The following is a 26,443-nucleotide window of genomic DNA, read 5'->3' as shown; positions in this document are numbered from 1 at the left end:
CATGTAATGCTGTTAAATGAGACTGAACCTTACGTCTACAGTAGGCTATTATTTGAAGTACGGTACATTGTCATGAAAGTACATTCCACATGCATTACGCTTCTTTATTCTTCGAGAAACTGCCCGAGGGAGAAATTACTAAGGGCGAATTGGAGAGGTACGAAAGTGTTATTATAGCTAAGCAGTATGTTACAAATGCGAGGCCTTGTATTTATCGCACTATTTCGAGAATGAAGGAAAAAGAGGAAACGAAAGAGGGTCGAGAGAAATTGATGTCGGAATATACAGCTTTCAACTAATGATTTTATTGTTTTACACGAAAAATTTTCTGAGACAATATAAAAAAAATTTATGATAATACTTATACTTGATTTACTTTTCTCTTACAAGATTGTCATAATTCAATATGAGGTTTAATACTATATCACAATTAATCTCTTTTAAGAGAATATTAAATCATAATATTAATATCATTGCGTAATTAATTATGCTATTAATGTTGCTACTAATTAATTCATGAAGCAACGAACTAACATTTCCCGAATAAAATTATTTTACACATGATAAGATAAATTTTGAAAATAAATGGAAACAAAATTATCATTATTATTATCGTCATCACATTATTATAAATTTTTATCTTATTTTATTTTACATTCTCTTTTAGCTTTTATTTGCAATAATTTTACTTCGAAAATAAATAAATTAAAATAATTAAAATGACATTCAATCTTTTTAAAATCAGAACTATTACCTCATAATTTAATTGATTGGAATCCAATTGAATTTAAGATCAGATTGAAGAAGTAGCGAATAACCATTACTGTTAACAGCGCGTACTAAATACGCGTTCTCCCATTTCCGTAACCAATAAATGTACATACATATTTATCACGATCCTTCGGAAACAAAAGGAGAGAATAGCCGTGTTCTTATACATAGGTATATACCAGAATGGACTTTGGTAGCCGCGCGGTAATATATGTATATAAACGAATAGATCGATTTCAATGCTTTGATTGTACATCTTCGTATTTTCCTCATGACCTACCAGTCAATACATTTTAATTCCTACAACTTTCCTACCTTCCATCACCTTTCACCGCGTATCGTATTCGTCCCGGTTAAAAGTATCGTCTCCCTTATTGCAACGAAGAGTCGGAACATGCATCGGGGAAAAAAATTCTTCAACAAAAGAGCCGGATGAGCTGTTAATTTCCGCTTTGTGTAATTTTCGCTACATACGATTATTTTCGATTCTACCGTGGATACGTTCATTAATCAAGTGGACGATAAAATCGATTAGAATATGGGCGTGGTTGTTTCAACCCCTCGTGTCGTTGCCACAACCCGCTCTGTATCTTTTCTTAGATTTATCTCCTCCGCGTATTCCTTCCTTCGGAAATAAATATCTGCTTGTCCTATAACGGGGAAATATGTACCGCGGCGGATGACATGATATTTGTTTCACCGCGATAGGATCACGAGAGAAGGGAGATGACCCAGGGAAAGGGGAGAGAGATTGTATCTGGAAGCTGTAAAGTGCAAGGAGTATTTATCACTTCGCTAAAGCAGCTTAATGATCCGTAGGAGCTCGTACCGAACGGAATCCTTCTGTGCGCAGCGTATTATCCTGATGTCCAAGAGACATTAACGTACCAAGCGCTATTTATAGACAAAATATTTACGGAATGAAAGAACATGCTTTTTTAATCGAGAACTTTTTAATAACGATAACACAAAGTAGACACTAATTATTTGTCAAGTACAAATATTTATAGAGATAATAAAAAATATAGGATAACGCAGTGTTCAAACACACCCGCGCGCGATTTGTTCGGGATTTACATGAGAACGAAATTTGAAGAGCCGCTCTGAAATTTTATATTCATAGAATCATAAGCTTTACTTCTTCTAACAGAATATCAATTATCCTGGTTGATCCATAATATCAATCATCTAAATTTTCGCAATTCGGAAATGCTAATTTGCAATTACATTTATTTATTCTTCTTGTTCCAAGAAGAATTTAGAAAGAGAATTGAAATAACTTTTATATTATTAAAATAATAATAATAATCCATAAGATTCTATAATTATATCGTAATTATATATTCTCTCTCAAAGATAAGGTTTTTTTTTTCTTCCTTCATCTCAATTATCGGAAGCGTATTCTCAATACGATTATGAACGTTATACTTTTCTGCGCAGAAAAAAATCTGTTTTCGTAAAATGTACAAAATTGTTGAAAGCAAGAACGATTACTGAACAACGTAATAAGCTCCGAACGCTCTCAATAATTCTACCTTCGAGTTGGAGTAAAATTGCTGGTGGCTACGTAATACCTATTCGCGAATATGCCGTAAGGCACCTCACGTTCGCGCTCGATACGCTTCCCACGAAACGTGCATCACGTTTGACGCGTTAAGCGCGTCTCGATTACTTACTACATCATCGATTCATGGCGTTGTCGTTGCCGGATTTGCTGTAAGCTGCTTTAAATTTCCGTGACGACGCGCCCGACTCTTCCTCTTTCTCTCTGTGTGTGTTAGCCCTCACTCCCTCGTAAGGACGGAAATATCCCGCTCTCGTCCATAATTAGCCGAAAATCGAATTTGCCGCTTAATGAATCCCCTATTAGGCGCAATGCGCTATACGCGCTATTACCTGCGTTCCGATGGCGCGCGGCGTCGGCCCTAATAAGGGCGCAATGCGTTACCCACCTTTCCCCAGCTTCCTCCGGAAGGGTTTGCCGCGTCAGCCTCGATCGAATTCAGAAGGCACACAAGAATTCACCGACGGCCATTCAGTCCCTATTTATCCGCCGCATCCCTCTCATCGAGACCCTACGCTCTCTGTTTTCCCGACAACACGGGCAATTCTGTTCACGAGCTGTGCAATCATTCTCCTTTCTGCAACTCTTCTCGCCGGCTTTTAAACGGCGCGCATCGCGCGTCTTCTCCCACCCTCTTCTCGCTTTCTCTATAAAAGACTCCGCGAAGAAAATATCCGCAGACAGTGAGTAAACATTCATCTCGGAAATTGCGCGAAATCGTTCAGGCAATGCCAATTTTAGCATCGTGCCGTGATGTCGGGATGAAGAGAGATTGAAAAGGAGCAGTTTAAGAAAATAAGGCGGATAGGAAAGAGGAGGAATACAAGATCTTATCACCGGAAAAATGCCTTCCGAATTTCACGAATTATTTATCGTGGTCGTTTCGAAACTTTATCGTCATTCGGATTATTTACATATTTTGCTTAAGTTCACAAATCGTGAAAGCAAAATAAACAATAAAAATTTTACAGAAATGTTCTCTCTCTGTAGACATATATAAATGTATATAGAGAAATATAATTTGCTATATTTTATATATTTACGTTAAAAACTGATACATTACGATTTATTTTGACTGCAAAATTTAGAATTTCTCTTTATATTTGTAAATGTAAATCAATGGATGTCAATATAAAACATTTATATTAATATCAATATTTCTGTGAAAAGTGAAAATAATCATGAGTTTCAGTCCATATGTACTTTATTGAAATAAATTTTAGCGATATTTTTCATTGCATAACAATATATGACATATACGAAAATGCATTAAAGTTTAAAATAGAAAAAAGTAAAATCTGAAAAACAAATATGAAAATTGTATTAAAATATCAAAGATTTACAGAGGATAATTTAATTCAGAAACAAAATCTCATGTAATCTAAATGTAATCTTTATTTAAATTTTCAAGTGACATTTCTATGAATATCAAAGTCATAACATTTCGTTAAAAAGCTGCACATGAATATATAGGCAAGACTAAGAAATAGAGGATTATATATATATATATATATATATATATATGAAAAAGAAAAGGCACTGAATAACTGAATATATCATATAATACATAATACAAATGTAAGAAACCGTAAAGCGATAACGAAAAGGAGGCTGAAGAAAATAGAAGAATAGAAATATGCATGTAAGAAATAAAGAGAGAAGGGTAAAAGAATAGGAATGCAATAAAAAAGATATATGTACATATAGCGCAGAATGAAAATAGTAGATAAATCATAAAGGGACGAAAGACAAAGGATAAGCTTAGAATGTGTGATTGGATTTTTAAATTGAAAAAATAAGTATCATATATTTTATATTATATTATATATACATATACTTATACATATATACACACGTATATATATATATAGATTGCACGCTTGAGATATTTTGTGCTTAACGGAAAATTTTACATAGACTTCATCAAAACTCGGTATAGTCCATTAACTGTACGAAATGATTGGAAAGCTTGCATCTAAAGTTGTTTGCGAAACCAGGACAAGAGATTCATTTTCGACGATAAGACGCTCGCTGTGCTGAAGTTCATTACTGAATCCCGGACTTTCGTTAAATAACTCGAATACCTTTCTCTCGTTTCGGTAGCGATAGAAAAAAGTACGCCTTCATTCAAAAGGAGCCATTTAATTTGTCGAGCATAATGACGTTCCTTCGATGAATTTTTCTTTACAATTTGCATAGTACATTATTGAATTGTGATTAATTATTAGAATGGTTGTCAATATATAAAACTTAAACTTAAGTTTTTTATTATACATCGTTACATCGAAGACAGAAAAATATAAGCTATTTTCACGTTACATTTTTTAATAATACAATATATATAGTCTACAAAAAATTTAAATACAAAAATGAAGATAGTATATATTTTATATTCAAAAAATGACATTTTAACTGTTATACTCTGTAAATATATTTCCATCAAATATATCATGTTATATATTCCTCACATGTTTCTATCGATTCAATGTTGCTAAAGTATAACTACACAATAGGTTGGCATCAGTCCAAAAGAGCCGAACCCAATTAGTAATCTAAGCGAGTTAGTGACCGATATCTAACGCTTCTCGAATTGAATAGGGCAGCGTACAACAATACCGCTATTCGCCATCATGTCACGTGAAGCGACAGGGCCATGTCATGCCGACAATAACAATTTCTGTCATTTACATTAATATATCTCACAGACGTCTTCCGACAATTTCGCAATCATTACCTAAGCGGTCCCTGAATTCATATCACTCAACCAACAACAGCAACCGCCTGTCTCTTTTACCAGCGAATTTATAGTAGGAATGATTTTTTGTACTTGAGACGGAGCTTAGTCCGTAAATGATCAATTCATTTTTTCATTACAGCATTCTCAACTTTATATGTTTCTGATTATCGTATCTCGAATTATATTTCAACTATATTTCTTATACACAATTTATATATTACATACAATGATATATTTTATTTTCAACAGAAATATGCTTTGAAAAAAATACATTTTGCAAAATAAAAATGCTGTAATTTTGTTTTAATTTGAAATAAAAAAATACATTCTAACTAGAAGACAGAAATAAAGTAATATTTTTATATCTGAAAAAATGGTGGATGAAACAATATCTTCGTTAAAAATGAATGTGATAATTTATCCCAATTTATCGTCTTTCAATGCGCTCCTCATCGTGCTCTTAGAAGAAAATTGTAAGCTTCAGGATATAAAGACATGTTTAAATAAATTGCTACATACATGTTTGCTATAAAACATTTCGATAAAGATAAGGAAGTCGAGTACTCTTATTCTTGATGAAATATGGTTGGCCCTGCGAATGAATAAATTCCCGGGACAATCTGACCGAATAAACCATGCGAAATAGTGTATGTGGCGGCAACGATATTTTACGTTCGACTTACAGTACGGTGGACATATTTTCATATTGTGGCATGCCGACAAATGCGATGACACTTAATTTATTTCAACCATCCATTGATATTATATCAATAACAAATTTATTACTACTTATTATTAATATGATATAAAAATAAATTTTAATATTAAAATTTTTAAAATCGTAAGTTGTGCTAAATAAATCGTAATCAAAAAGTTATTAAACATGATGTCATTTTAATTAACAGAATAAATATAGGAAATCGTTTTCTTTGGTAAAAAAAATAATAGAGAATATATCTTTCTCGTTACTTTCGTTGAAATATTAGTTAATAATTGTTCCTGCGGAGACAAAGCAGAAATATTTGATGCCTAAAAGTAAGGAGATTTGTCATAATAAAATCTAGAATACTTAGAAGAAAGGATCATTAACGGAATCATGATTACGTGAGATTGATTGAAGCGATTAAAGCGATGTCATCACAGACCCGCACGATGGCAGGACGTATGCGCGATCGATGGAATTCAATTTTCCGCGAGAAAAAGCTCCTCAATCTCGCTTTAGCAGGTGCTTAGAACTTTACGGGGAATATAAAGGTATATATGGACGAAGAGATGCTATCGTCGCGAACAGACCTCTTCCTTTCCGATTTTGCTGGTCAATTCTGTCTACGAGCGGTGCCGTCATTCGAGTAGCGCATTGTGCGTTCACCGGATAATCTCTTCTCTCTGATAGCTCTTCTTAAGATGGCATATACTGATGGTTTTTAGGCATTATAGATTGTTCGAAAACGGATATCGATTCTTATGTTTATTTCCGTTCCATAATGGTTGATTATTCCGTCACAATGATACTTCTCAAATATTTTCTTAGGAGATGCTAAGAGTTTAAGAAAATATGTATTTTTGTCTTTTTTTATATTAATCTGACATTTATCAACAAACAATATTTGATATCAAAAATATATGTTTACTTTAATTATTTAATAATAAATCAATCAATTTTATCGTTTATATCTTTTTATAAAGCTTTCTTTTTTTAAACATGATAATAGATATAAAGGAGGTAATAATCTTTTCTCGCAAAAATTTCTTTTTGTTGTATATATGTATGTTTTATATTTGTATATGTTTCATGTACATTGTCGTCTAATTTTCTCGAGATTTCAGAGAGTACTTTACTGTGTCCAGTTGTGGAAAATAGTACATATAAACTCTTTTCTCAGGTGCTTTTGATGTCTATGTTCCTCGAGTTCAACGTTTTACTTCAGACTGTGAATTTCGGGTTTTCTGTACTATCTCGCTATATCGATCGTGTGTTTCCTCGGGCAAGGAGATTATTTTAAACCTTTTTAATGTGGAACAATTAGAATATATGATTAAGTTTGCAATATTTACTATGATATATTAATGGACGGTTTCCATATTATATACTATTTTGTAAAATATTGTTCCATGTTCCATTAAAATTACAGATTAATGGCATTAGCCATTCAGATGACACGTAAAATATTTTCTCGTTAAGATGAAAGAGTCTGATCTAATAGCATGCAATATATAAATGACGGATTATTGGAGTCAAATAAATTGACCGTTTGTATTTTTAGTTGTTATAAACAAATATTAAAGTAAATATTACAAAAAGTGCTACATAAATTATATATAAATTTTTTTTAATATTTTATAAAGAAAAATATGAATATGATATGTCATTTTTAGGTATATAAATTCCGCATTTATATTATACACACATTTACTATTAAATATCTAAATTTTAACCAGATAAAATATTTTCTTTATGAGACATAAATTTCAGAATTAAGCCGCTACGTTTAATTTTAAATAGGAACATGCACACATTTTATGAATATGCGCCTCTTTATTTAATACCCAAAATATATATTAAATATAATAATTAATTTATAATAACAAAGATGATAAAAAATAAAAACGTGTAAAAGTCGAGAGATGCCGTCAATTAAAGTAAATGAGTTAATCACATTTGGTTTTCTATGTGTTGTGTGTATGTATGTATGTATGTGTGTGTGTTATTCTTTCTCTCTATTTCTCTACATTTCACACACAGTGAATTTTCCCAGAAAAATTTTTCCCTTCATTTCTTATGCAAATTTTTCGGTATTTCTTCTAGTATACACACATACGAATACATTACGAATATTTCGTTCTACTGTTTGCGAAACACTCTGTGTTTGCAGACATTGTCTACATATTAAATCTACAGAGACGGTTCACAGTTTGATAGAAAGTTTGCTTTAAAACTTTTCAGTGTTTACTATTGTCGATTTTGATTTTTTTTTTACATCTAGCACTCGGTTACGTTTGATATAATTTTTTTCAGTTTAAATAAAATTAAAAAATAAATTACTTTAAAGCTCTTATTTCGTATGACACATTAAAACGCGTGTTATCTGTCGCGACATTTCCAGCGAACGACTGGGTTTAGGTTTACAAACTGCGGACTTCCGTTTGGCGAAATGCAAAAATGGATACCGGCCAAATTGTAGCCAAAATATTTTCCTACAAAGATATATCTTCTGATCGACTCCGCAGAATATTTCTCTGCGGTATATCCTTCTACGAACAAACATCACCTACGGTTTATACTGCGCGAAAACGAAAGAATGCCAAACTGAAGCGAGAACGGACAGAATATTCGAAAAGCGATATTCGAACTTTAATTTTTATACTATTGCCAGTTGTTCGAGAATAACATTAAAATTAATCAAGTCAATTTAGATGATGTCTCAACGTTTCCGATGCAAATATTTTTCGAATTATAAATAACAAGTGTTTATGTATCACGGTACTCTGTTCAACACATATCTTTTTCTTTATCGCGAGATAAAAACGTGATAAAGGGGTAAGAAATATGTGGTTATCAAGGGGAATGTGAACGTCTTTGGAGTTTGCGATCAATTCCGGTCACGAGTCCTACAATCATCTCGCGGCACAGTCGTCGGATTATTCTGGCTGAGGGCGTTTCTTGGTGGCTTTCAGCTAGTCCAAGTGAGGTGGAAGTACGTACAATAGTTACCGAACGTTATTGACGTGCTGTAACTACTGACCCTTATGTACGCGTGTATGTACGTGTGTATGTAAATATGTATGTCGCGGTTACTGAACGTTGCAAATTTTTATCAGTTATACATGAGTCTTCGTATTTAATAGTTATCGACGTTAAGTGGTCCATTGACGTTATAAACTTTGTAACATCTAATTTGATATAGGTAGTACGCATCTCTCTCCATCTCGCGCGCACGAAATGTTCGTAATTAACTATAGTGATGAGACAACGCTAATGGGAGTATTCATTGTTTAAGCTTTTAAGCTGATATTCACGCATCAAAATGACCCTGCGCAAATGCGAATTTTGCGGCAATGTAATAATTGATGCAAAGATTTTTAAATGTAGAGAACTCTGTTATGGATTTGTATGAATTTTGCGGAAAACAGCAATTCAAAACAAATGTGAAATGTATATGCGAAAATGCACAAGAGGATATGTCATTTTTTTTTACAAAAAACGAAATTTTATATGAAAAATGCAAAAATGGTATAAAACAAAGATGTATATACAGTGATAAATTTTTTTACACTAGGAAGTCACTAAAAATTGCAAATGAGATATTACAATAAAAGCCGGTCTTGTGTACGATTGAAATTCCATAACTTATGTTTTTATAGATGCAGTATTTATATATACAACTATATTTCTATAACAATATAAAAAAATTTATTTATAGATTTGCAAATTATGTACAAAGGAAATGCAGTTATTTTTTCTAAATTATATATGTACCCTGATAATTATATCCATAGCGTGATTTTAATTTTATATTTTAAAATAAAAATTTTATATTTTATTGAGACATTATTTGATGTCGACACAATCTAAAAGAAACAAAAAATAGTAATTTATACTTTATTTTATTATGTACCGTTTTTTAAATCTATGTAATTTGCGGATAGAGATTTGCTAAATCTTGTTAAATATCACAATATATTTCCACGCATAAGATATACTTGTTTGTTTACAGAATAGAACTAATTCTTACATAATATAATACACGTATGCAAAATTAAGACACGAGTCATTAATGTAATAACAAACATATAGTCGCAGAACAGCAGTTACACTTAGCAGTTACTGTTTGTGTTCTATGGACGTATCAGTAGTTGCGGATCGCCATGTCGGACAGTAGTTAGTAACCGTTATAAACGGACAGTGATTACTGTTCATTATACACGGGCAGTAGTGTGACTGTTATGGCTAACAATTGCGACAGCTACGTTGTCTGATTATTTCAACTAATCATATGATATAAAAGCCAAATATTATAGCAAATTATTATTTATTGTTATTTATAAAAGAATTACAAACAGTGAACCCAAAATTTATTTTAATTATTCGCGCAAAATAAGTAAAAATAATATGAAAAATTGTTATACATAGTTTTATATATTATATTATTTATTACGTGCATTATACGTGTTATATTATACATATATCGTTAAATGTTATATTATTTATATATTTGTTATATTATAAACTGAATTACTGAATTATAATCAATATACGTAAATTATGTAATAATTTTTGTCTTTGTAAACTCAATTACATTGTGAATATTATGCATAATTGTAAACGTAAAAAATTGTGAAAAGAATAATCCAAATTGCGAGATAAAAATATTTTTTAAATTTTAATTGAAAAGTGACAAAGTTAAAAAATTCCAAAATTGTATATATATATATATATATATATGTATGTAAAATTTATATTCAATTTGTATATACGCATTGTAAAAAGAATCGATTTTAAATTGCCTGAAACTCTCTCTTCCATTGTTGCATTGAAATCGAGAGTTTCAGGCAATTTAAAATCGATTCTTTTTATAATGCGTACATACAAATTGAATATAAATTTTACATACATATATATATATATATATATATATATATATATATATTGAAAAGTGACAAAGTTAAAAAATTCCAAAATTGTATATATATATATATATACAATTTTGGAATTTTTTAACTTTGTCACTTTTCAATTGAAATTTTAGAAATATTTTTATCTCGCAATTTGGATTATTCTAAATTTTACAATTTTTTATGTTTACAATTATGCATAATATTCACAATGTAATTAAGTTTACAAAGACAAAAATTATTACACAATTTACGTATATTGATTATAATTCAATTTTTTAGTAAGGAAATCAAATATTTTGCTCGACCGATAGTCCAAAATTGCTAAATATAATTGCACAAATATAAAGTCTGTCGTAAAAAATAAACATTTTTCTGTTTTTTTATTGTATTAATATTGTCCACAACTGTCGAATCTTTAGTAAGAAATTTTTCTTCTGTGACTCGCAGGTGTCGTGGATCAAGCGAAAGAACGTACAGGAGTTACTGACTGTAGGACTGACGACGTACGCCAACGACGAGCGGTTTCAGGCAATTCACTTCCACCACAGCGAGGATTGGACCCTTCAAATAAAATATGTCCAACCGAGGGATGCAGGACTATATGAGTGCCAAGTGTCTACTCATCCACCCACGAGTATATTTCTGTTGCTTGACGTCGTCGGTAAGCGCAACATTTCATAGCAAAATTAATTAACAATTATGCACTTTTTCTTCTTTTTACATTTAACAATTTTTTATATCGAGTGATTTTTATGTATAATACTTCCTTATTATATTAATCTCTACAAAATATTATATTACAAAATTTTATTTACTTTTATTTAATATTTTATACACTCTCTACAGCGCGTGTTTAAAGTTCTGTTTAATTATAACTTATACTATTGTTATGAATCTGAGTGAGTTTATATATATATTGTATTATATGAATTTGTATACCAGAAAAATAAGCTGTGCTTTCCTATATTATCCCATTTTTTATATCTCATATTTAATTTTCTAAATAAGTAAGAGCTTAAAGGATAGGTAATGAAAATGGATTATACTTAAAAGGGGAAATTATACTTTACATTAAGAAAATCTATTTGCAATAACAATATTCACTTCATAAATTGTATTACAGGGTATTTTTCTTTGAAATTCAACGTTTCAGACGTATACGTTTGTAGTGCGAAACTGTTACGATCGAATAGTGATAAATTATTTTTTCTAGCAAAAAAAATCTCGTCGACAGTAACGTCTTGGCGTTTCCTTCACATCTCATCGGGTTTCCTTGCATATGATATTCAACTCACACTTTGTCCGGAATAAATATATGTATATACGTATATACGGGACGCACATACAATTCGTGCGCAAACGTATGAGAAAAACGCGCAAACTTTCTCGTATGCGGTCTCGCATGTACATTCCGTATATCTTAGCTTTTCTATGAAAAGAGGGTCGTGAAGAGCATCGTAAGCAAAGAATGCCGCAAAGCTTTTGTTCGTCTACTGATAAGGGCGCGTCTCTATGAGAGTATAGCCCTCTTTATCCCGTTGCTTCTAATGCCTATCTAACTGTCTCAACAATTTGTGCGCTCCTGTAACATTTTCTAGATGTTTCTCGCGTAACTTTTCTACTTTTACTCTGGAGGAAAGGAAAGGGAACGCGACATTTTTAAGTGTGCTCTCGACGTTATCCTCCCCGGATGAGAATCGCGCAAGCTATTACCTGGCGACAGACATTTTTATTTAGATTTTATTAAACGACAGACGCGCGTAAAGAGGGAAGATCGATAGCGCGAAAATACTTTCCCGTTGTTGTGTCGCGGAAATTTCACGAAATACGCTCTCGACGCGACCAGCCCCAGCTCTCGATGCACGCGCCAGCCAGCCAGCCGCATATTTGCATTTAGATTCGGCTTTTTCCGCCGCGCATCTCTTATGCGCGAGGCTATCTAATTTTCTCGGGATTTCGGTGCCCTTTTTTCGACGCGCTCTACGCGGTTTCACCACTCTTTTCCTAAGGATGCTTTTGATATTTATGTTCTCGCAGCACGCGCTCTTGAGCCTCGGTCATTTATCCAGCCTTTTGAGCTTTAGCACTCTCGATTGCACTCATGATTTTAGGAATTTCTTCCAAGCAATAAATTTCTAATAAAGTGCTGCTGGCGTACAGATTAATTTATGAGGATAATCACGATTTCTGACAATTTTTAATACTTTCAATAAATTATATTTCTAATATTTTTTACATATTTTTAAAACCTGTATGGTGCAGATTAAATTATCGCAAATGTTTGTATTAAAAAAAAATGAGTTATGCATATCTACAATATATATAATATTATAGAGTATTGACTTTTATATTTTGTTGTTTGCGAAACAAACAAAGATAAGAGAAAGGATTTTTGAGAGAAATAAAATAGAAATATATATTTATCTAAATCCGAATATTTTTTTTGTTATGTTCTGTCAACATCTTTATTTCATCAATTTAGTATGGAAATAATCTTCATATATATGTATAAAGACAAAATAAGCGCAAGAATAATTAAATGAAATAGCAACAGATGATTTTATCTACTTGAGAAAATGAAATTTGTTATAAAAAAAATATCTCTCTTGTCTAACAATAAAATATGACATCTCTTTTTGAGCTTTTTATCCAATATATAAGTGTATTTTTATCGCAATAATTATATTTTTTTAGAAAGTACATGTCTCTTTAGTATTTCGTTTCTTAAAAAGAATGTTATAAAATTTTTAAAAAATGACACTTTTTTACTTTTTTTGGGATCTTTTATACTTCTTTTTGGGATGCAAGATTGTAATAGGAACATAGCGTGATTAATATCATTTTTCAAGAATATCTGTTACGTATTTTTACTTGTTTACAGTTAATATTAATTTTCACAGCTTTCACATATTTGTATAATACATATATGCTTTAATTATTTTAACATTCTTTTGTACATAATATTTTTAAATGATCTGGTGAACATTGTAATTTTATCTGTATCATTTTCTCGAGCTTTCATGTTTGCTTTTCACTAGTTCTTCCACATGTGAATTACATTCACATATATGAGGCTTCCTTACTGCTTCTTTCATGTTTATGTATCGTCGTCTAAAATGTTTTCGATATGTCTCTGCCCACACACGCTTCTTTTAGCCTCAACATCTCAAAAGACGAGGGTGAAACAATTTAAGAAATTGAACACGACGGATCAAGTCCCACATTGATCGGACTGATCCTACATTACGTTGATGTGTTGCGTAACATAAATATCTAAAATAAAAAAAGACGATATGCAGAATTAATTTGACAATTTCATATGTTATATAATAATTATGACTTCACACACTAAATCCATCTTCATAAATATTACTCGACTCTTTTCTCAGCTAATTGAGCTAGTTGATTTATGCTCTAATTATCAATTAGGTTGTATATAAATAAATTAAGAAATAATATAAAAATGTCGTAATGTAGGACACAACAAATTGTGTTACACATATGCATGAGTGTGTGTATTATTTCATATACATATATAATATCTAAGTAACAATTTTTGTAGGATCGATTTATTAGACGACTTATTATAAGACTTATTATAAGATAAATCACTCGCGCTCTGATTATGTTTTCTTATTTATATCAGAGTTAATTTATAATATGCCAAGTTGTTTATAATGCGTACTCTAATTCCTGACAGTATATATTTTATGTATGCAGCACCGTAATTTTCTCGAGATGTCGGTTCGTGTTTTTGCTTAGTGCATCTTGGCGCGCTACACGTAACTAAAGTCTTTTCTTACGTGTCTTTAATATTTATATTTCTCCCCGTAAGTGCTCTTGTCTGCAGAATTTAGGGTATTTTTCCGCTGTTGACCTTTCTATCGCACGAAAGCTTCGGAAAAAAGGTGGGACCTCATAAATTATCTATTATCAGATATTAGAGAGAACGCTCAACAAAGTTAACAGAAGTATGAGCTTTTGCTTTCATTCTTCAAGTTTTAAAGAAATTTTAACACAATTTTATAATTTAAATGATAGATGCTTGCTCACTTAATTTTAAAGCTAATTATTCCGGCTTTCATGTTAAGTAAGTTTTATTTAAATTTCTACCTTGCTCGGCACGCAATTAAATTGAACATAGTAAAGTCAAAAATACAAAAACGGAAATGAATGAAAGTTCTTACATTTACGAGACAGATTCTGCTAACTTTCATAAATTAATATTTTTTTTTGCATTTAATAATGGGAATTGGCAATTATTTCTTATTATTAATTTAATTTCAAGTAATGTCACGCGTGAATAAATTTGCATTATTTTGCAATGTGGAATTATTTTACAAGATTGTACGGTGCATTTGATTATCCTTCTAATTAACTAAAGATGACTGTGCGTCTCATTTATTTAATTATGCAAATATAATACGTAGTTGCATGCTTAACCAAATTTAAATTTTCGAGAACACACCCTCCTAAAAAGAATTGAGATAAATCTGTCGAAATGCACTTACTATATCGGCGCGCAAGTGGATGAGAAAAAATCCAATTGAGAATACTAAGAATGAGAACTCAGAAGGAAAGGTGAATTTAATGAAGGCATCGAATCGGAAGGAATCCGGAGTATAACTTTCGAATCAATATAATCGTGATATTGTCTTTGAAATGAAGTTTTAAACTCGGCCTTAATGAGCTCTCATTAAAATACAATCGACGCGCCGAGTGAGACGCGAGAAGACTCCTTCGTCCATTTGTTCTAACTCCAAGCATATTTCGTTCTTAGAGGATCACCTCTCTCTCTCTCTCTCTCTCTCTCTCTCTCTCTCTCTCTCTCTATGTCCCTTAGCAAAGTTACTCTGATTTTGATCACCTGATAACGGCACATCCTTCAGCTTCCAATAACCGATGTGTGAGTGTGTGCGATATTATGTTCCATGGTACTTTATATAAGCCGCCCAATTCCCCGAGTAACATCTCGAATTTCTAATTTACACAGCCCTCTTAGTTCTCCATTTAATTACTACGGATGGCATGCAGCCACGTCTGATAAGTCGCGAATGATACTCTGCCAACCGTATCGCCGTTATTAAATAGCGCAACATTTCTTTTCCACGCCCGCGAGAGACTTTGAATTATTAATCCTTAGCGGACCGATGTTATTTCTCACGTGATATAGAGTCTATCTACGCCGCGTCATGCGATATTTATGTCGGTTTTATTACACTTTTGTGTGAGGGAATGAGATAGCTACGTTTCGCTTGCATTAATGGTTCGCATTGAGAATTTGTTGAATTTTTGCGTTACATAAAAAAAAAAAAATATCACGAGGATATCGGAAAATGACAAAGAGAAATAGAAGCGTGCGAATGTATTCGATTATTTCACGTTTGCTATTTAATATAAATCAAACTCGAAAAAAATGTTGTAGTTCAATCTGTTTGTATATGTATATAAGGCGTGAATATATATGAAGGTAAAATAAATATTGCAAAATAACATTTTATTTTTTTTTAAATTAATAATTTTATAAAATGTTTTCAAAATTCTTTAAATATAAAAATATTATAAAAATACATATACACGCGCATGTAAAAAAACCTATTCAAAAGATATTGGTTTAATTGTATTTTACCAATTATAAGCTATTTGCAAATCCCATTTTTTTAAACGCATATAGTCGAGCGATATTAAAAAAGATGAAAATTTATCGCGTCGAAATATTCTGTGCTGTTTTGTTGTCGGAGCATCAAAAACCCAGAATTTCTCGTGACGAGAAGAAAGCAAGAAGTCTGTAAACAAAAAGAGGAAATTTATCACGAACCCGGAGCGGGTTCATAATCGAAATGTCGCGTTTTACCGCGAACGACACCAGAATCTCTGGTCGCGATAAAGCATCAGAGGGTGGCCCGCGTAAACGCTCTGTAAAGGCTGTCAAAAAATTGTTCGGGCAAGCATCGGACAAGGGCGTACGCTCTAGCGGTTCGAAACTGCGACAGCTCCCACAGGAATCGACGGTATATTCACTCCAGGTCCCGGGGATACCCTCAGATCGCGCGCAAACGTTTCGAATCACATTTCGACTATCGTACGCGGTCGTGACAGTAGTCGTCCAGTAGTAAAAGCTAGTATCCAGAATGGCTCGAGTGCGCGAATGTTGGTCGGCGTGTTTACAGCCCTCTCCCCCTGCGCACACCTGATCCACTATAATGTCCTTCGCCCTTCTCTTCTCCCTGCAACCCACCCTCATCGTCGACGCGCGGCGTGTCAGGTCGCGTCGAGTGAAAGGGTGAAATGCGCCAGGGCGTGAGCGGACTTAAAATTCGCCCTCGCTCCTCGCGAGATACCGCAAAACGTGAGTCATCTCGACAGTATTTCTCAAAGTCAGGATCAGAAACTCCTTCTTAGTCAAAATTCTCTCGTGTCACGAAACTCAACCGATGCTTATTATAAATGATGCCGGCGAACGTATAAGACATCGTTCTTATATCATTCACGTTGAAAACGAATTTCATGAAGTTGTAATGTAATAAGTAATGTGGAAAATAATAATTTATGCAGTGTAATATACATGTATGAATTTTGTAATATATATATATATATACCTATGTAGATACTTTTACAAGATGTAGAGTCGCGATTTCTTTTCTGTCTTTATACTTTTACTATTGGCGCACAAATAATATTTATCACTGATAAAAATGTCTAACACACACTGAATTGTGTCTATAATATTTATAAAAATCTACTATCGGATCGAATGTTTTTGAAAATCAATCAATCGTTTGAAATTGACATCTAATACGATGTGCTTCGCGAAAGTAGATAACCAGCAGCAGACGTAAATTTTTTTTTTTCCAAAATGTGCAGCTGTCAAAATATCAAACCATATCACGTTCGTAATCGCTTTGAAACGCTACACTCAAATCATGAATTTATCAATCCTGTGTTTCGATTTAAATATTTTTCTGAGAGTTCGGTGTCATACACTGCTATCGATTTACAAATTTCAAAATCAATATAAACGATAGAGAATCCAGACGAAAGAATAAATGGCTTCAATTTACGATAGAACTTGTTAAAAATTCTATGCGAGTACAACAATTGATAACAGGAACAGATATTAAAAGAAGATTATCTTTTCATGATTGATTCCATTTTTGATTGATTAGCACTACATGTCGATAATCCGTAATAGTATAAGGCATTATCGGTACGCATACGCAATTTTCAATTTTCATTAATATGTATCATTTTCATTCAAATAACTTTGTTAGGTTTAATTAAAATAAACAGCTTTTACATAGTATGTATTAAATTTCCACAATGATTAACATAAATGAATATCAGATATCGATATTGTTGACTTGGTTATTGAACTAATAATCCTTTTAAACTGATTGTTCCAGAAAATATCACGTTACATTAAACACTAACTCGTAAAGTAATTAAAGATAGTAAATTTTGAATTATGAAATTCGTAATAATATTCTCTTGACGATATTATTTTATCGCGTTTGAATAGTAATAGCAGCAATTGTCACTCTCGAGCGTTAAGTTGTCATTCTCGCCAATATAAATTACAATTTCCGTGAATAGCAATATTTATCACCGGGTGACAACTATTGTAGAGAGAAAAAGTACTTTATGGAACATATTATCCCAGAACATCATCTAATTGAATACTTAATTAATAGACAATTTACTCAATGGGGTGAATTGTTCCAGAAATTAATTACCTCAAGAGATTCACTCTAACTAGGTAATTAATCACGATAGAAAACACGTTTTGTTGAATCATATTGTCCAGTAAAAAGATCTATCCTATTGTTAGATCTATAAAATGTTTTAAAGTTTCTTTCAATATTATTTTAATAATACGTAATAATAATAAAAAATAAAATTTTTGTTCTGCTCAGTCTGTATTTTACACAAAGCTTAAGTTGAAATAAAAGATTAAAAAAATATTTTTATCATTGTAATGAAATATCATATATCGAAGTCATAATCGATATTCTTCAATATCTGAATGTCATAAATGCAATTGGCATTCGACTAATGGAAATAGCAACATGCGGACTTGTTACTCCAAATGAAAAGTTAATTATCAATCGGATGCTTTCATACAAATACTGCTTACAAACGCATATGCATGTGTAATACATTTTGCGTGTTAATTATAATTTTAATATCATTGGATAAAACATTATGTCAGCATTTCCGATAAATCACCCTGCTGTGGCAATTACATCAATTGCCTATTACACAAATCTCATAGACCAAATATCATTGGGGTTTCCCTCGTCGAGAAGTATCGAATTACGATCATTAATAAATTACCGTATATTCGATCGTTCATAATTGCCAAATTACAGCGCATACATATTTAGGCAACTATTTTGAGAAGTTAGTCGAGTATGATATAAAGATGAATTTGGAAGTAGCTAAACTTTTTCAAAAAGTCGACGAATTAAATTATTGTCGTTTGTATCTTTTGATAAAATTTGAAAGCAGTTTATTAAGATTTATTAAAAGATTGGATTTATTAAAAAACATTTCGTAAATTATACACTCGAACAGAGTACAATATAAATATAAAATCAGATAAGACATATTTTTTATCGGCTCTCGATATTAATAATAATATAAATAAGATGTTTTTAAATCGGCCAACAGAGCCAAAGAGCGAACAATTAATTACTCGGAACTGTATCTCTTGGTTTGAGATCATTCCCGCTTCAGCGACTTTTCGGACCTATATTTTTCGCGCCTATTTCTCCATATGTAAGTTCGAGATTAATTTTTATATGGAACTTAGTGATCTCAAACCAAGAGATACAGTTTCGAGTAATTAATTTTTCGCGCTTTGGCTCTGTTGGTCGATTTAAAAACATCTTATTTATATTATTATAAATATAAAAATTGAAATTATATAAATATTTTTTTCGTGATAAGAAGATTAGCACAGCGAGCGATTATCTTGAAAAATTTATCGCGTTTAAAGATGAATCTTTTTTTTCAAATGCTACGACAGAGTGATAAATACTGAATGATACGGCATTTTTGATAGAAAAATTGTTTCCAATCGAGATAATAATTTTCTACGCGACGAATTTGACTGGTTGAATTTTTTGAAGATAATCCGTTATGCCAATCTCCTTAGCACGGTAATAATTTGAGAAACCCTGATGCTACGTGCCCGAGATCCTGTCGCTCCCTCGTACGAGCTATTCTCTCTTCCCGTTTCCCGCACAGCCATAGCAGTAAACAATACCCCCGACGTCTATCCAGGGCTATAAGCGGCTCACGTCTCACGTGTCACGTTCGGCCATTTTCAGAAGCCAGAACGGAGATAGCCGGGCCGGTGGAGAAATTCGTGAGGCCGGGCAGCACGCTGCAGCTGCATTGTCTGGTGAAAAAGTCGACGGAGACGCCGTTATACGTCTTCTGGTACCACAATTTCCGTATGATCAACTACGACGTCGATCAAGGCGTCAACGTGAGCACCGATCTCGCAAATCGGGAGAGCTGGCTGGAGGTGCCAAGAGCGTCCGACCGTCATTCGGGTAATTACACTTGCGAGGCCAACAACGCTCAACCAGCCCGTGTCCTGGTGCACGTCTTCAAAGGCGACAATCCAGCGGCTATGCAGCACAGCATGGCGTCGTCGCCGTCGATGATGGCTTGCACCGCTTTGCTCACCATGTTCGTCACGCTTAAGCTGGCACTGCAGACGAACTGGACCTTGTGACGTGCGCGAGTGTAAAGACTAGCTCCCGTGCGTGTTGGAATCCGAAATGTGTGTTAGCGAAATTGTGTAATGTCGTCATTTATCGTGTCTCATCCTTTCTCGCGGATTGTATTGTGCAAGGATGTGAGTGCCCTAGTTCGCTCGCCGAACTTGTAGAACGGCGGCATAGTCATGGTGTTTCCAGTTGAAGACGCATCGTTGTTATTGATATCGGTGACATCGAAACTCTCTTCGAGCTGCGAGATTGCCTGTGATTGATTACTATCCCTTCAGATCATCAACTTTGCGCAGTATCGAACAAAATACGGTTTCGAGCAGCTGTGATCATTTGCGCCATTCGAGCCATTTAGTCCATCCTACGCGCGTTTAATTACAATTCAATGAGGGATATGTAACAATGCAGCATGCTAATGCAAAGCAGGATATCATCACCGCAAGATTATTAATGATCGATTATCATCTGTTAGTCTCTCTCCGTGTGTATCAATGAAAATTTCGCAATTTAGGAGATATCATGCCTCAAATAGAGATTGATATAATAAAAGTATCGTAATAGCTCACCTGTTCGCGCACGTAATTGAACGGTTATCTGTCGGACCAAAAAAGTTCAATCCTATCCTGGAATAAAGTGCCATCATAACTTTCAGATGAATCACACTATATCATCCGTTCTTCTATCGATCGATCGCTTACATTCCGTGTCGCATGTTGGAACGAGAAATATTAGGTCGTAATGCAGAGGCAGATGGTATCGAAAGAGTGCTGGATTAACTCCCGCTAAGATAATATTCACGATCGATCGATGTCTACGATTCGCGTGCACATTCGATGGAACAAAATTAACGTTAATACAAACGAAGACAGCCTCATCAATTCTCTCTTTCAGTAGCTGATACGAAGAGTTCGATAAACGCTCCGCATATCGACTTCGATGAACTGGAATTTTTATCGCGCGTGAGCATGAATAAACGTACACGTATACGAATGAAAATTGTTAGAGAGAGAGAGAGAGAGAGAGAGAGAGAGACCCTGATTTATTTACGCTCATCGGACAACTTATGTAATTAAGCGTTAAGTTTAAAATGGTAGAAACAAAATCACACGCGCGATATAGATACTTTATCGAGAGTGCTCGTTCTACTTATGGCGCGTGTGAAAGTAAGATTGATAACACGGGTCGGAACTATTCGTGATACATCAAACCACGATGCGTGAGCATCAACGATCGCCAGCGACGGATGCATTAAAGTAACGTCGATGATACATTCGCCGTCACGACGCAGCATCGTTAATCGTTCGATGCTGTTAGCTGCTTTAATCACGTCTTGACAGGTGCCGTAAATACAGCAAGATGGAAGAAATACAGCTCCGAAAAGTTACGAAAGTAACATCTTTCCTCACGGACGGCCTAAGATGCTTTACCGGCAAAAAGACTTTAACGAGGATTAACGAACATCTTAGAGTGTGATAGTATTTCCGATGTGCACCGAGCTTGATGAGTGGTAAACGGTGGACATAAGTGAAAGTAATGTCGAAACTTAAACAAACAAACAAACTCAACTTGCTACTATGTGTTCTATAGAATGGCTCTTTGCAAGCCGAGCGCGCATGCAAGTGAACATCTATTAAGTGCTCCAGGATGTGAAACTATCGTGCCAAATTTCTTTTATAATTCAAAGTTTATTGAAAGTCAAGTTTAAGAATTCTTCAGACTTAAACCGTTTGCATCGATCAATAAAGTATGTTTGTATTTGTGAGAAAATTATTTCCAATAAAATTCAATCCGATAATTTCATCGGAAATTACGTTAAAATTTTTGCATAAATTCTTTAATTACAGTGTTGCTGATTATACATTCTTCTATTTCAATTTCTTTGATTAAAATTTAATAATTTAACAAATCGTTATTGATATGTGAAAATATAGGTATTAATAAATTAAATATAAGTCTTTCTCTTTCTCGCATTGAATAAATAATGAAATATAATTAAACTTGTTAATTTTGAATGTAACAATCATATTATAATGTTTTTGGAATATGATGCGTACTATAAAATTAAATTTCATATTTATTATTAAATAGATTTTTAAACGAAAAGAAATTATTTATATGTGCAAAAATCTTAATCGTAAAGATCAATTTGCATCTTTCAATAATCAAAGACGATGCGATCGGCTTAAGTAATGTTATGCATAATTAACGACGATAAAATAAGTGCAGTACAATCACATGTCGCGTTTATTTCATCTTTGCATAATTCAAAAAATAGACGCAATGCTCGTTCAATATTCATCGTTACTGCTTCGTTCGAGAAATTCGAAGAAGAATCGCAAGGTTTCTTTTTCTAATGCGCAAGTAATACTCTTTTACGCTCCTCAACGAGCATGTACTCGAGCGACAAACTGTCCGACGTGATTGATGTTACAAGCAAGAGTGCGGTGCACGTGCTTTCCCGATAATGAAACGATAATTGTTTAATCGGTCTACGACGAGTGTCACAATTAGCGACGATATTTCCAGTCCGCCGCACCGCCATTTCGCCGGCATAATTTTCCGTAATTTGCCCGGATGCGACCTTGCTCCGAAAAGCAGAGCAAGCTGCTAACCTTGCACGCGTGCATCCCTCCGATTGAAAGTGCAAGCGCTGGCTGTCGATAATCCTTAACCGCGCGCGAATATCCTGACACTGACAAATTACGGAGTTTAGAACTTGTTAATCTTGATTATCACCCTCGTCACACACGTACAGACGCACACAAACACGGTGCACCGTCGCTGATGCGCGCGATGAAAAATTGTAGGAACGGCTGTTGTAGGAACGAACGAACGAGCGCGAGGCCGACAAAGTTAAGAAGTATGTGTATATTGCGTGTTTTCGGAAGTTTCCTTTTAAAGCTAACGGTAAACTGCGAACTGCCGGAATCGCCGAATTTAATGCACAGCATCCGCCGGAAAGTTGGCACAACGCGAGCGAACTTGAGCCGACTCTATCGCCGAACGGAAAGAATTAATTAACTGACTTTAGAAACTTTGGAGATACATTTGTTGTCAAGAATCTCGAGACAATAATAAATTTTAGATTTTTTATATATCTTTGAACACACAAGCAGTCGCTTCATTTTCCTCGCGAATCGTACACGTTCGAACCTTTGACTAAAACTCGTACAAAAATTATTAATTAAAAAAGGTAGATGCAACGTAAAATTTTGATAATTACATATGTAAGAATATTTTTTTTATATTAATATTATATTAGAGAAATCACATTCGCAAAATATCGTATTCACTGTTACAAATGATTACGGAAATCCTTGATTTTGTAAAGTTCTTAGTAAAAAATATAAAGAAGGAACGATCTCTTGATTTATTCGCAGTATTCGGAATGGTAAAATACATGTGATCCGTAATAGTTCCGTAATTTCTGTCGGTCGTGGCTCGACTTGAGCGAATTCAAGCTGCATCCGAATGTACAAGCGACACACGCACGCACAGAATAATCTTGTATATTCGGTCTACGTAGCCGGCGCACATAATTAATCGCGATAATCCTGCCCTGATGCAACGCAGCCTAACGATATTATCCTACGTCGTTGCGCCGCTGACCTTGTTTATAACGTCGAAATTAGTTATACCCAACGTTCACGAGAGAGATCGTGTTTCTGGTTACGAGTTGCAAGGAACATCTCCCTGTGGATTTCAGCGTACCGTTGTGCATAGAACGCGATGCTCGCGTTTAACCTTGGGGCGTTGTGCTAGGAATAGGACCAGGTGGTGAAAATATTTGATATTAATAAATGCCAAATGAAAGTAAAGGGAAAAATTCGGTCTTACTCGGCGAAACTTTTCGCTATGCGTGTCAACTCTACCCGCGGTGCTCGACTATGATTTTCGCTCTCGTTTTTTCTTCCTCTCGCGCAGCCAGGTTTCTGCTCTTTTCACGTGTATTTTAGTGGTGAAATATCATGGAAAATATGTCGCGCTGGATTTATTCGCTGTCGAAGCAGCAGACTGATGCGATCATGACCTATTGTCCGTTTTTGATGATTGCTACTTTTTTGTACGTTTTGCCGAAAAGCAAAATCCGCTGGATCGCTTCGATCTACTAGACTTGTTTTCCAAAATAAAAGTGGCGGTCATGTCACTGTGCGCTTGTGCGATGATTGATACTTTTTCGGCGTTTTGCTGAGAAACAAAATCCGCGATTTTTATCGTTTCGATCTAATCCGTGTGACTAGACATCAAAAATGGAATGGGTGATTTTCGTTTCAAAAGGTTTATCTTTTGTAAGCTATTCCCTTTTGGAATGACCGCTTCAATTAGGCGAATGATCAAATAGTCCGCGTATAATTACCAAAAAGGAATTTATGATCGCAATAAATTTTTCTGCCCATCAACGGGCGCAAAAAAAACGAGAAAAGACGTCATATCCGGCGATCGGCGGTGCTGCGAGTTTAAATATTTGTTTCATTTACCCCTGTCTCCATTAATTCATTATCCTGCAATAGGCATCCCCAATGGCCATATATCGCACATTTTCGACGGGAATAATCCCTCGTACTGCGAATGGCACTCAACGAACGCACCATTCAGCGTCGTTGAATGAAGAGTTCTCGCTGATGTGTGAAAATCCACGCAGCAACTTCTCCCATAGACTAAGTAAGAGAATGTTAATGACTGGACAATGCTTTAAAAGAGAATCTCGATCGCTCGACGTGCGATTTCAAGTAACTAAACGATAATATCTCTGTAACTACATTGTCTGAAATATTGTTTAATCATTAAGCGTATAATAAATGGTTTAAACAATCATCTATCGATTATTCAAGTGCAATTACACTTTTTTCTATGTTATGTTTGAAACATTTTTCACAATTATGCAAGATATTTATAATTATGAGAATTGATTTAAAAAAGTAATTTACTTTTAATTTTAGATTAATTTTTTTTATCTCCATAAGACATATTTAAATAGGACACAATTTCCTAGAAGAAAAACAATTTTGCATTCGAACATTGTGTAGTATTCTTAAATACAAATTAATGTTAATGTTATATTAAACGATATATATAAGAAATGATAAACTATGATGTCTATTGAACGATATATATATAAGAAATGATAAACTATGTCAGCTATGATGAGATAATGTAACACATTGCAGGATTCAAACAATTTACGTTATTGGTATCTCCGGTAAGTGTAATTATCACGTTGCAATTTGATGCGTTGACCTCGATAATATCAGCGTGCTAATGACATTGTTTACCACATTAAAATTGACGTTCCCGTTCGACCAGCACATGTCGATCATTGTGCCATGCTCGAATAGCGCACAGATGGATAACTTCTCATTAATTTACGAAAGGAGACAATTACGTTCCTGAATAGTCTCGTGAAATTGAGGATATTGTCAATTAATTGCACTACATTTTTAATAATACGTTGATTTATGATTATCGTTTAGTGTTCATTTAGAGATTAATATATTAAAAAATTAAGCATTAAAACTCGGAATTTTCTACAAAACCTTAGATTGCCATGAAATTATAGCTTACAATTATATTTGAAAATTAACTTTATGCTATTTTAAACAAATCACTGAAAAATATAAGATAATCAATATTTATCTGTTATATATATTCTTATTCTACATCATTGCATATTTAAATATTGGAATTAAAATTTAACGTTTTTTTACAGTTTAAAATGTAAAATATTTTTCAATTTTTAATTTACATATAATTATTAAATACATGTTTAATTGTGTGATTCCATTTTGGAAAGATACACTCACAGATATACACTTTCAAAAGGTAGGATTCAAGCGTAATAACTTGTACAGGATTCCCTATGATCTCTCTCGTTCTGTACACAGAGTTAAATTCCGATAATCGTTTGATCCGTATAGACTATTAGATTAAAGCCTCGTATGTTATTCCATAAATACGAATGCACTGATGAAACAGTTCGTAGCGAAGAGCGCTGATTACCTTGAGAAAATCAAATTT

General features: G+C 33.6%; 1 protein-coding gene across 5 annotated transcripts in view; it reads left to right on the top strand.

The window, feature by feature from the left end:
• Nucleotides 1-25,243, top strand: part of LOC114932492 (lachesin) — an 88,441-nt gene extending 63,198 nt beyond the window's left edge. For all 5 annotated transcript variants that reach the window (XM_029304718.2, XM_029304719.2, XM_085479831.1 and 2 more), the window contains 2 exons: nt 11,136-11,349; nt 20,021-25,243. In XM_029304718.2, coding sequence (XP_029160551.1) covers nt 11,136-11,349; nt 20,021-20,433 — 627 coding nt within the window. In that variant the 3' untranslated portion in view covers nt 20,434-25,243. The remainder of the gene's footprint in view (nt 1-11,135; nt 11,350-20,020) is intronic.
• The last annotated feature ends 1,200 nt before the right edge of the window (nt 25,244-26,443 follow it).

This window comes from Nylanderia fulva, unplaced genomic scaffold (assembly GCF_048542155.1).
Source record: "Nylanderia fulva isolate GAGA-0341 unplaced genomic scaffold, ASM4854215v1 Scaffold13, whole genome shotgun sequence".
Taxonomy (NCBI): domain Eukaryota; kingdom Metazoa; phylum Arthropoda; class Insecta; order Hymenoptera; family Formicidae; genus Nylanderia; species Nylanderia fulva.
This window is presented reverse-complemented; position numbering and strand designations above follow the sequence as displayed.